At 37.5% G+C, this 10,244-nt stretch overlaps 3 protein-coding genes across 3 annotated transcripts; 2 read left to right on the top strand and 1 right to left on the bottom strand.

The window, feature by feature from the left end:
* The first annotated feature begins 610 nt into the window (after positions 1-610).
* Positions 611-2,530, top strand: kctd6b (potassium channel tetramerization domain containing 6b). Its single transcript, XM_061057074.1, has 2 exons — positions 611-1,053; positions 1,556-2,530. The coding sequence occupies exons 1-2, from the start codon at positions 1,027-1,029 to the stop codon at positions 2,240-2,242; spliced, it is 714 nt and encodes a 237-aa protein (XP_060913057.1). The 5' UTR covers positions 611-1,026; the 3' UTR covers positions 2,243-2,530.
* A 2,346-nt stretch (positions 2,531-4,876) lies between these two features.
* LOC132989431 (ubiquinol-cytochrome c reductase complex assembly factor 5) lies at positions 4,877-7,521 on the top strand. Its single transcript, XM_061057075.1, has 2 exons — positions 4,877-5,164; positions 6,968-7,521. Exons 1-2 carry the CDS (start codon positions 5,011-5,013, stop codon positions 7,057-7,059), a joined length of 246 nt encoding a protein of 81 aa, XP_060913058.1. The 5' UTR covers positions 4,877-5,010; the 3' UTR covers positions 7,060-7,521.
* Positions 6,968-9,159, bottom strand: ognb (osteoglycin, paralog b). The gene is made up of 6 exons (XM_061057073.1): positions 8,982-9,159; positions 8,805-8,865; positions 8,383-8,547; positions 8,101-8,303; positions 7,877-7,969; positions 6,968-7,770 (listed from the first exon to the last, which is right to left on the bottom strand). Exons 1-6 carry the CDS (start codon positions 9,081-9,083, stop codon positions 7,600-7,602), a joined length of 795 nt encoding a protein of 264 aa, XP_060913056.1. The 5' UTR covers positions 9,084-9,159; the 3' UTR covers positions 6,968-7,599.
* Positions 9,160-10,244: the final 1,085 nt, after the last annotated feature.

Below are 10,244 nucleotides of genomic sequence, written 5' to 3'. Positions count from 1 at the left end.
GATCTCGACGTAAACTGAAGTAGTAACACCCAGCTAACGTCAACATCGCTCGCTAGGCTAACAGGCTACTTTTCCAGTGTTGCTAATCGCAATGTGTTAAACGCTTAATACCTCAATGAATCCGAGTGAGGCTTACAATGAACTAATATCGTACTTTACAATGTATTTTTGTTGCTTGAGGCGCCTGCTTCCTTAGCCAGTTTACTTCCCGTTTTTTTTTTGTGTGCAGACAGCCTGAAATGCAGTGAGGTTACTTTTAACACAAGGTAGCTATAAAACAAACAAGCTAGCTCCATAACCACTGAATAGTAAAGATGAATAATTGTCCCTGTCGATATAAAACCTTTGGATGTTGATTAACAAAATACTTTTAAGTTAATTTCATATCGCCAGCTTTCACTTTCAATAAACTGGCGTCTTGTGTTCCTTTAGTCCTGAGTTGGATAAGATAAATACAAATAGGACTGAGGTCCTTCTTTTGACTTTGTGGACACATTTAAAACATTTTACATTTTACAAGTGTTCTCCTCTGCTTTTGATTTTATCACATTATTTTTCTTAAGCAGATGAACATTTGCAAGTTTTCTTAAAAATGCAGATTTCCCTACATTTTTGACAATGCTGCTAAAGACCTTGATGTTTGTATTCAATACACTCAAAAAGTTTAAAGGTCTTATAGTTATAATAAACACTAAATGGACCTTTAAATGGTGTTTCTTAGTCAAACGCCATGCAATGCAATACGTGCAATGCATGACACTAAGAATACTATATGTGCTTCAGTACACTCACTTTAAATCAACAAAAAGAGCATCACCTTCTTAGTAAATATTAAGACAAGTTGGTCATTATTGCTGCTAAGGTACCACGTGATTTAACAAAGTCTTCATGTTAATGTCCCCGCTACTGCATAATGTGTTACAGCTCATGTTAATGTGACTGTTTTTCACAGGTGAAATTGAAGTAAGCCAATACCATATCTGTTCCCTGTATTTTGGTTCTGACCAAGTGGGTATTGTTCTACAAATGGATAATGGAGACTGGGGCCATAGGGTAAGAGATGGATAAAAAAATCAGACAAAATAAGGGTAATGTCAGGTGATTGTTTCTGATGGTAAAATCCTCTCTTTTTTTTTTATACTTTATCTCCACCGTCTAATACATCTTATGCAACAGTCCCACCGTAGTTAAAGACCACCTCCTCTGAGGTTATGATGCTAAAGTTTTTTATGGTTAAAATAGTTGTGGATAGACTTTGATTAAATGTGTGCCAGTTTTGGAGACTCTGAAATCTTTAATGTGCATAGTAAGTTGTGTCTGTTATTTACTCTACCCTGACTGGTATGAATTGGGTAAACAAATGTATTACTATGTGAAGTAATTCCCTTCATGGTTCTATGAACTACAGGATTTATGGTAGAGTTTACACCTTTTATCAGTGAAGGTGTGCTTCGAAAAATAAATAAATACCAATAACTGCAGGATGCAAATGCTAACTTATTTTAACTGCACAACTACATGTTCTTATCTTATTCCCTGCTCCCTTTTGGCCTAGATGACTACTCCTGTTACTTTGAACGTGGGAGGCCACCTTTACACCACCAGCTTGTCCACCCTGCAGCGTTACCCAGACTCCATGCTGGGTGCCATGTTCAGGGGAGATTTCCCGACAACTCGTGACTCCCAGGGCAATTATTTCATAGACCGTGATGGAACGCTTTTCCGGTACATCCTGAACTTCCTGCGAACGTCTGAGCTCACCCTCCCGCTGGACTTCACAGAGACAGACCTCCTAAGGAAAGAGGCTGATTTTTACCAGATCGAACCTCTGATCCATTGTCTTAGTGATCCCAAGCCCCTGTACCCTCCTGACATCTTCGAGCAGGTGGTGGAGCTCTCCAGCACTCGAAAACTGTCAAAATACTCAAACCCTGTCGCTGTTATCATCACACAGCTAACCATAACTACAAAGGTTCATGGCCTGCTAGAAGGGATTTCCAACAACTTTACCAAGTGGAACAAACACATGATGGACACCAGAGACTGCCAGGTGTCCTTCACCTTTGGACCATGTGACTATCATCAAGAGATATCCCTAAGGGTTCACCTCATGGATTACATCATGAAACAAGGCTTCACCATCCGCAACACGCGTGTGCATCACATGAGTGAGCGTGCAAACGAGAACACAGTGGAGCATCACTGGACTTTCTGTAGACCGGCTCACAAAGTTGAGGACTAAGTAACAGCAGAGTTGTTGTGGATGTCTGATTTGTATTCATACTCCTCAAATCATGATTAAAAACAAACAAAATGCACCTATGTTTCTGTAATGAATCATAGATACGATTATTTTTCATTACTGTAATCAAAGTGGTACAGAGCCCAGAACTCGAATTTCAATCCAGACAGACAGCACAAAATAAACAAGTATATGAATGATTTATTTATTCATCTGAGTGTTAACTTCTTGTAACACTGCAATCTGTGCCACCACTACATTTTTAAGAAAGTCTAAAAAAAACAAAAACATCCCTTATGAAACAAAGTGACCCAGTATTAGAGATGGTATTTAGTCAGGGGGAAACTGTTGAAATAAATAACTAAACATGCGGGTACATTGACAGCATGAATGAAGGAAACTTCTGGAGCACCTCTAAATTCAGCTTCTTTAACATGGTTGAAACAGACTGACGTCCCAACACAGCAGGTGTCTGCCTCAGAACCAACATGTGGGTACATTGATTTAATGGAATGATTTTGATTTGATGTGGTTCCAATACCTTCATCTGTTAATTGTTAAGTCAGAAATAAAGTAAATAGGAGGCCATGATTTGATTTGTGTTGCCTACCTACATGAATTAATGTAATATTAGATAACCATTTCAGGGAAAAGGAGGAAAAAAGGTTTTGACCCCATATAGTAGCTGCCTCCCATGTATTGGACAGGAGGCGACCTGAACTAATATCTTTGAAATACTGTAATCCTGCATTTCTTTTTTGATAGTAAATTATGATTATCTGAAGCCCTTTATCATTCTGGGGAGTTTTTATTATATTTTCATTTTAGTCCTAGCTCTCTATTGTCTCCTAATTATGGTAGTATCTCTGAAGACCGGAGTTGTTGTTGCATGTGTCTGAGTGTCCTGTCTATATATACATATATGTGTGTATTTGCTGTGTGTGCTTTGCAGTATTGTGTCACAGTGTTCATAACAGTGATGTGTTTAGTTACCCAAGCCAAAATAAACCCATTGTGTATTTGTCACTCATTAATTCTGCTTAAGCAATTAACTTCTCACATTGACTTTGATTTTTCTTTACTACAACTCCTACTGACTGTTAACAAATCCAAAAATCAACTAACTGACAAACTCCTTAAAAAAAGATATACAACCTAGTTCACAGGTATTTTTTTAAACTATCCAGAGTAAACCCAGGCGTGTGTATGTTTAAAGTTACAGTCTGTTGAGAGGTAAGGGCCTTATAGTTGCCTTTCTATCTTGTTCACTCACTCTCATTTCTTTTGAAAGGAAAACAAAAATCAAAGAAGACAGCTACTAACTATGTTCTCAATAACGTGTTCCCAAGACAGAAAATCTATCTGAATAAATTGTATGCTAGAAAAAACATATATTATCAATGCAATTTTTATTGGTTGAAAGATTTTGAATACTTAAAATTTGTTCAAAAAAATCTCTTTCAAGGTCTGACTTCTTTGTCACATGGATCTGTTTATTTTTTCTACTGAATGTCAGTGAAACCCTGTGGCATCTTTTGTGTCCACTCAGTAACCTACTTTGCATTTCATTTATCCCAATAGAATAGAATAGAATAGATTTACTTTATTGATCCCAAACTGGGAAATTGTGGCGTTACAGCAGCAGGTTATCCAACACACAATATGAGTAAAAAAACACAATGTTAGCAAATCTAAACACAATATAATATTAAATACAAAGTAAATAAGTACTAAAAGATATCAAAACTAAGAATGTGAATATATATACAACCAGGATTTAACTAAGCATTACTAGTCTTAAATAGGAAGATTAAATATGGAAGATTAAATGTAAATGTGCAAAAACAGAGTTGTAAATGGTTGTAAATTAAATATGAAAGATTAAATATAAATGTGCAAAAAACAGAGTTGTAAATGGACAGTATTGACATAAGTTAAAGTGCATGAGTGTAGACCAGGTGTAGACACATAAGCAGAAACTATACAATATAACGGCGAGTAGACAGACAAATGAAGATAAGAAATTTTAGAAAACTAGACAGTCATTTAAAATTAAATCGCCAAATGGATCAATGTAACACCCATAAGATACTTTTTTTAAAATTATAATTTAATAAATAAAATAATAATTGTGATGCAGGCCTCAGTCTGCATAAAATAAATTTCCAGGGCAATGTTGATGGAGTAGCTCAAACAAGTTTGACATCATATCATAACAAGACCGTCTTGTCTTGATATCTGTTGACAACATCTACACTTTGCCTTTCTGCGTGGTTCCTGATTTATAATCCACTGTAAATATTGACGCTTATAATCTTAAAAAGGAGCGAAAGATCACGTTTATGCTATAATAATGAAAATATCTACATAGATTTCGTTCTTTATATTTTTCAAAAGCAGTCATGACAAAGTTTAACATAACACGGTGATTAAAGTCACACGCACAATTGCATATTTTGCTCAGATGTTTTACTGTTTATTTACGGATCAACCTTTAACTCAACCGGATGTAAAAATCGCTTCCTGGGTGCACTCGTTTTAATCTCCATCGTAAAGCTGCCTTCCTTTTTTTTTTTTTGCCCATTGAAGATGAATCTGTTCCTTTGCTTCATGCCGGGTCATAAAACGAGCGCTCCCCCCTGACGTCACTCGTTCTCATAACATGTGTAAAGGACATGTGAAGGTGCACGCTTTCACACTTAGGATTGTGTAGTTTGCCCACGACTGTTTCATCGAGCCACGAAACTGATGTATCTGTGTTAGTCAGAATGTTTTATAGAAGTAAAAACCTAAGCTATTTCTTGAACCTTGTCCCGGGTAAAAGTCGTCTCGGGACGTACAGGTTCCTCCCCGTCTTCTTTTGTATCGGAGGCGTCATGGAGTGGATCATGATCAACGTGAGGATAGGGAAGGAGACTTTTTGTAAGTTAACCATGACAAATTTGCCACCGAAGCCTTTATAAAAAAAAAATGTTATAAGCTGACGACAGTAACACAATGGGTACTAACGTGAGAATATCTTATCATATTTAAAATGAATTGACTTGATACATTGTTGTAAGTACCTCCTGTCTGGTAAGCTGTTCTATAAAAGGTAATTCATTTTATATTTTAGCAGAGAGATATTCAAATTTCCATGTTGTCGCAGTGTGTTATCGGTTATATATATATTTATTCATTTGATAGGGACGATACAATGTACCAGGTGTTCTACGAAAACTGACGTGTTGCATAGAGTTACTGTAGTGGGCCTATATCTTCAAATTATAATTCAGACTTCACATGAACAAAAATATAGCCAACTGAGCGTCATGATAAACCGTAGCTCAGCTGGTGGAAGAATGAATTAGATTTTTAGGCAATGAAAAATAACCCTGAATCCAAACTTGTACTGAAGAATACTTCATAAACCCATAAAAAAATAAGTATTGTTTAATCATCACGTATGTATGATAGGGCTGCTGTTTTAATGATCAGTAAATATTTATACGTTTTCTAAGTCTTCTTTGGTTGATACCCCAAACCCCTAACACAATCTGTTTTCTACATGTTTGAAGAGAGGAAAAAGTAGAAGCCCCTCACATTTGAAAAAGGTGAAAACAAACTAATATTTTCCACCTTTTAATACATTAAAACTCCGAACAAATCTCTTTTTAGCAGAGGCGTTTTCTGTTGATCTACTCTTGTGATTGACCACATATTGTAGCTTTATGAGTTATACAGAGTTTATTTATAACAGGGCCTCAACACAGGCTTCAATGGCTGTAAAATTGACTGTCAGATACATTTAGAAAATAATTCTCCCATGAGATTTAGTGAGGTAGAATAACAAGTAAGAATATTAAGCAAAGCTCAAGTGAAAAATCAGGACCTAAAATTGACTTTAGGGCAGCATTTGTAGTTGCACATCACATGCTTGATGTTGCATAGAAAGGTGTTGAACTGCACCTGAAAAGATTATCCATGCTTCTGGATCAAATAAGCAATATAAACCACATGTGTTTTTCTCTCTCTCTGATCTTAAGTCTGGGGCATTTCAGGAGAGCTTAGTGGAGTCAAACAAAAAAAATGTGTTAAAGAGGAAAAAAAACCTGGCCTTCATATTTCTTCTTGCTAATCTGAGGCCATTTCAGGATAAGGAAAAAGTTGTCCTCTGCAGAAAACGTACTCCCTTTCCTAGTTTCATTCCCAAGACACAAACTCTCTTTACTTAAATGAGATTTGCAAAAACTCTTTTTAGGGTAACTCACAAGTTTAGTTTATACAAGAACATTTGGCATGTCACAGTAAGAACAAACAGCAAGTTGAAGTCATTTTTTAAAGCCTTATTTCATTTATCTGGTGTAGATCTTTTCACAGCATTTATGTAAATTATTCAAAGCAGGAAAAGCACAGGTGGAAAAAAAAATGTTTCGAGAGCGTTGGCTTTGGTCTTTTATGTGTCTCTTAATCCAAACTAGTGTACCAGAATCTTGGAACTGGCTCACCTAAATGGAACACACTAATTATTAGGTACACCTGCCAAATCGTCTACTTTGGAAAAAGCTCTATTTGTTCATACTGGACAGCTGTCAGGGCTACTAGAAGAGAGTCGCCGTTAATGTTATTAGGAATACCTGTGCAGTCCACCATATGTCTCTGTCTTTACCTCCTGCACCTTCAACTACACCTGCTGTCTTTAACGTGTCTCTTTTCATTGTCTTTATTCTGCTATCGTCCTTCCAGATGATGTCTACCGAAGAAAACAGTCAGAGCGGGAGTACCAGCAGAAGCTTGTGGATGGTTTGGTTGTGCTTAATGAGCCTGCAGCGAAGTGAACACTGGTCACGCTTCATGTGGACGTCACATGTCTAATGAAAGGACACATTTTGACCCTTATTTCATTGTTGTCAACCAACTGGAGCGGACCTCATAGAGACCACAAAACATGTTATCAAAGAGTGAAAAGTCTGATGGAGATATCCCTTTTAAAACATGCACGCTTTATTATTAATACAACCTTCTGTTTAAAGAGCTGCAGCAAGGGTAATACCACTGCTTTGCAATCAAATGAAATAATAACAATGTGATATGATTACAAGTCTATGTTGATTTGTTATGATTCATACATTGCGTAGCACCTGCCGTAACAAAATAGCAACATGGGCAACGTTGGGGAAAAACAAATACAAAAAACAGATGTTTTTTTTTTCTGTAACTATGAGATTTCTTTAAGAAAAACATGGAAATTTACTGTATGAAAGATGTTGGTATATTAAATGATGCTTAATAGTATTTAACACATGGGATTTTGACTCTTTGTATCTCTGCATCCCTCATTTGAACCCCCCCAGCCCGACCATGGCATGCTCTTCATTTCAGTTGTCCCAGCCGACAGGGAGAGACTGCAGACAGATAAAGCTCTCAGGATGATTCGAAAGCCTAATGGGGTTCCCGTCTAGTTTGGCCTCGTACATGTTGGTCCTGATGTAGTGGCTGGAGTTCCCTTGGCAGAACGTCTCATCAGTTATTGTTGCGATCTTGTTGTTCTGCAGAGCAAAGGCAAGAGAACAATCCAAGGAAACAAAAATGGACCATTACTTAATCTACAACTGTCTATCCAGATTTTAAAAAAATGGAATGATGTGAACTTACATGCAGATGAACGACATGAAGAGACTCTGGAAGTTGGGGCACTGCTGTCAGTTCGTTGTTTCCGAGGTAAAGGTACGCCAGTTTTGTAAGTTTCTGCAAAATGAACGACAGTCGTTACTGAGCAGTCTACTTGCTTTATCAAACTTGTGAACACATGCATGCCATGTGCCGTTATTTAGTGTAATATTTGGCTATAATTTCAGTGGGTTTGCCTGCTGACTTACTTTAAAAGCAGTCGCCTTTACCCCCTGGGTTCTAAGACGGTTAAGATTGGCACTGAATGATACCAGCTTGGTGGGCAGCATGGGAAGCTTGGTCAGTCTATTTTCCGCAAGAGAGAGCTCCTCAAGATTTGAGAGTTTTGAAAAAGCTCCGTCTTCTATTTCAGAGATGAGATTACCAGTGAGGTCGATTCTCCTTAATGTGACTGAAAAAAAAGAAAGAAGAGTTTTTAAAGAAGACCTTTGTGGAACTATTTGTCCTTTATTGTAGTCACTTTCATTTACCCATGTCTGCAAAGTCCCTGTTGCTGATTTTTGTGATTTTGTTGAAGCGTGCATACAGATATGCTGTTTCCTTTGGAAGTGCTGGGACACTTGACATTTCCGGGGACACCTCCTCACAGTAGACAGATCCGCTCAGGCAAACGCACAGCAGACATGTTGGCAGCTCTGTGAAGATCACAACTTTGTTATATTACCTTTTTCTTTACGGAAAATATAATTGTGTCTTTCAAATAACTTCTTCTCTGTGTATCACTGTACAGATTATCCTGCAACTCCGTTTATGTGAGGACACTCGATCAGCCCCTTTATTACATAATATTGGCTTTAGCTACATTCAGAAAAATGTGGAAGAATGCCTCAGTTAGTGTTGCATAACCGACATATAAACACTTTGTGAAAACTTTCTGTGAAACAAACCTTACCAATGGCTTTGGGAGACACATCTTGGTCACTTTGATAGTTGTCTGGTATGTTTACAATGCTCTGTAAAAATAATTTTACTTGTTAGTTTCTTTACTTTGCCTCCAAACTCAGTCAATTATGACTTTCTTTCACCTACGTATTCACAATATGTATAAACCACAAAAAGATCATTTTACCTCGGTTCTCCTTGCTTCCAAGTATTCCTCCTCTGCTGCAGAAGACAGTACTATCCATGGTAGCATTACATATGTGAAAATTAAAGTCCTTAAATGCATCATTGTGTCTTAGTTGCTGGTAAGAGAAGTGAGTGCTGCCTGCTTGGCTGGAATCTGAGGTACAAGAAAACTTTCCATCCAGTTTTTATAAAGCTGCCAGGATACTGCTGAGTAAGAAAAGGGAACACATTTTAACTCAATACGGGCTGTTTTTTTCTCTCAGTGCTCAGGATGATTGTAAATACAAACATATTTGAGTAAATGGCAAATAGAAAATTATCAGAAAGTGACAACTAAAGTATTGGTAGCAGACAAATGGGCAAGTAAACATGACAGATGTTGCTTGTTAAGTTTACTTAAAGTGATGTAGTCTGTAGTTATTGGGAAAAGGTGTTTCAGTTAATGTGGAAAAACTGCTGATTAAAAATGAATCAGCAAAGCGAAGGATATCTCCCTGTTTTGAAAATATTATAAAGTAAATAATTCATAAAAAAACAATTAAGCTACAGATCAATCAAAATCATTAAAAATGACAGACCTTTGGGGCGCTGGTGGCGCAATGGTTAGTGCGCGAGCCCCATGTATGGAGGCTGTCGTCTCAAGCGGACGGCCCGGGTCCATACCCCACCCGTGGCCCCCTTCCCGCACGCCGCCCCCCACTCTCTCCCTCCGATCCCCAACCCTATCCACTGTCCCATCTCTCCATTAAAGGCACTAAAAGCCCAAAAATAAATATAAAAAAAAATAAAAAATGACAGGTCCAAAGGATTGGACATAGAGCCTGCAGGTAAATGTTATAATGCTTCACTGAACTGCATACAGGCCCCTGTTTACAGAAACCTTTGTAAACTGGAGTATCATTATCAAGCTCCTGCACTGAGTAAATGAGACTGCTGAAGTTTCCTTGAATAAAACACTGCAGCTCCCAGAGTTGATGCTCTTGCCAATGACCTTGACCTTTGACCTTTTTTTGTGCAGGATGAACAACCAAAACATAAGCATTACTATCCATGTGAAGTGCCACAGGTAGTAATGAAAACAATGCTATCTCAAATGTTCTGCCAAGGAATGTCTCAAATCATCAAAGTGTTTTAAAATGTGCAGTCAGTGAAGATTGCCTTTTTTTTTTTAAATGAATGATGATCTGAGTAGCTAAAACTTGAAGCCAAAAAGTCGACACCAGACAAAACGCAGATGCTACTTTATAAAAAATAAAAAAAACAC

Source organism: Labrus mixtus, chromosome 15 (assembly GCF_963584025.1).
Source record: "Labrus mixtus chromosome 15, fLabMix1.1, whole genome shotgun sequence".
NCBI lineage: Eukaryota > Metazoa > Chordata > Actinopteri > Labriformes > Labridae > Labrus > Labrus mixtus.
The sequence above is the reverse complement of the archived record's forward strand: the minus strand, read 5'-3'. Positions and strand labels throughout refer to the sequence as shown.

Coding starts and splice junctions, on each gene's coding strand:
- kctd6b (XM_061057074.1), top strand. CDS start 1,027: ATGGATAATGGAGACTGGGGCCATAGG. Junction 1,054..1,555: donor ATGGAGACTGGGGCCATAGG/GTAAGAGATGGA, acceptor CTTTTGGCCTAG/ATGACTACTCCTGTTACTTT.
- ognb (XM_061057073.1), bottom strand. CDS start 9,083: ATGATGCATTTAAGGACTTTAATTTTCACATATGTAATGCTACCATGG. Junction 8,866..8,981: donor TGGAAGCAAGGAGAACCGAG/GTAAAATGATCT, acceptor TTATTTTTACAG/AGCATTGTAAACATACCAGA. Junction 8,548..8,804: donor TGTGTCTCCCAAAGCCATTG/GTAAGGTTTGTT, acceptor TGATCTTCACAG/AGCTGCCAACATGTCTGCTG.
- LOC132989431 (XM_061057075.1), top strand. CDS start 5,011: ATGTTTTATAGAAGTAAAAACCTAAGCTATTTCTTGAACCTTGTCCCG. Junction 5,165..6,967: donor GATAGGGAAGGAGACTTTTT/GTAAGTTAACCA, acceptor TCGTCCTTCCAG/ATGATGTCTACCGAAGAAAA.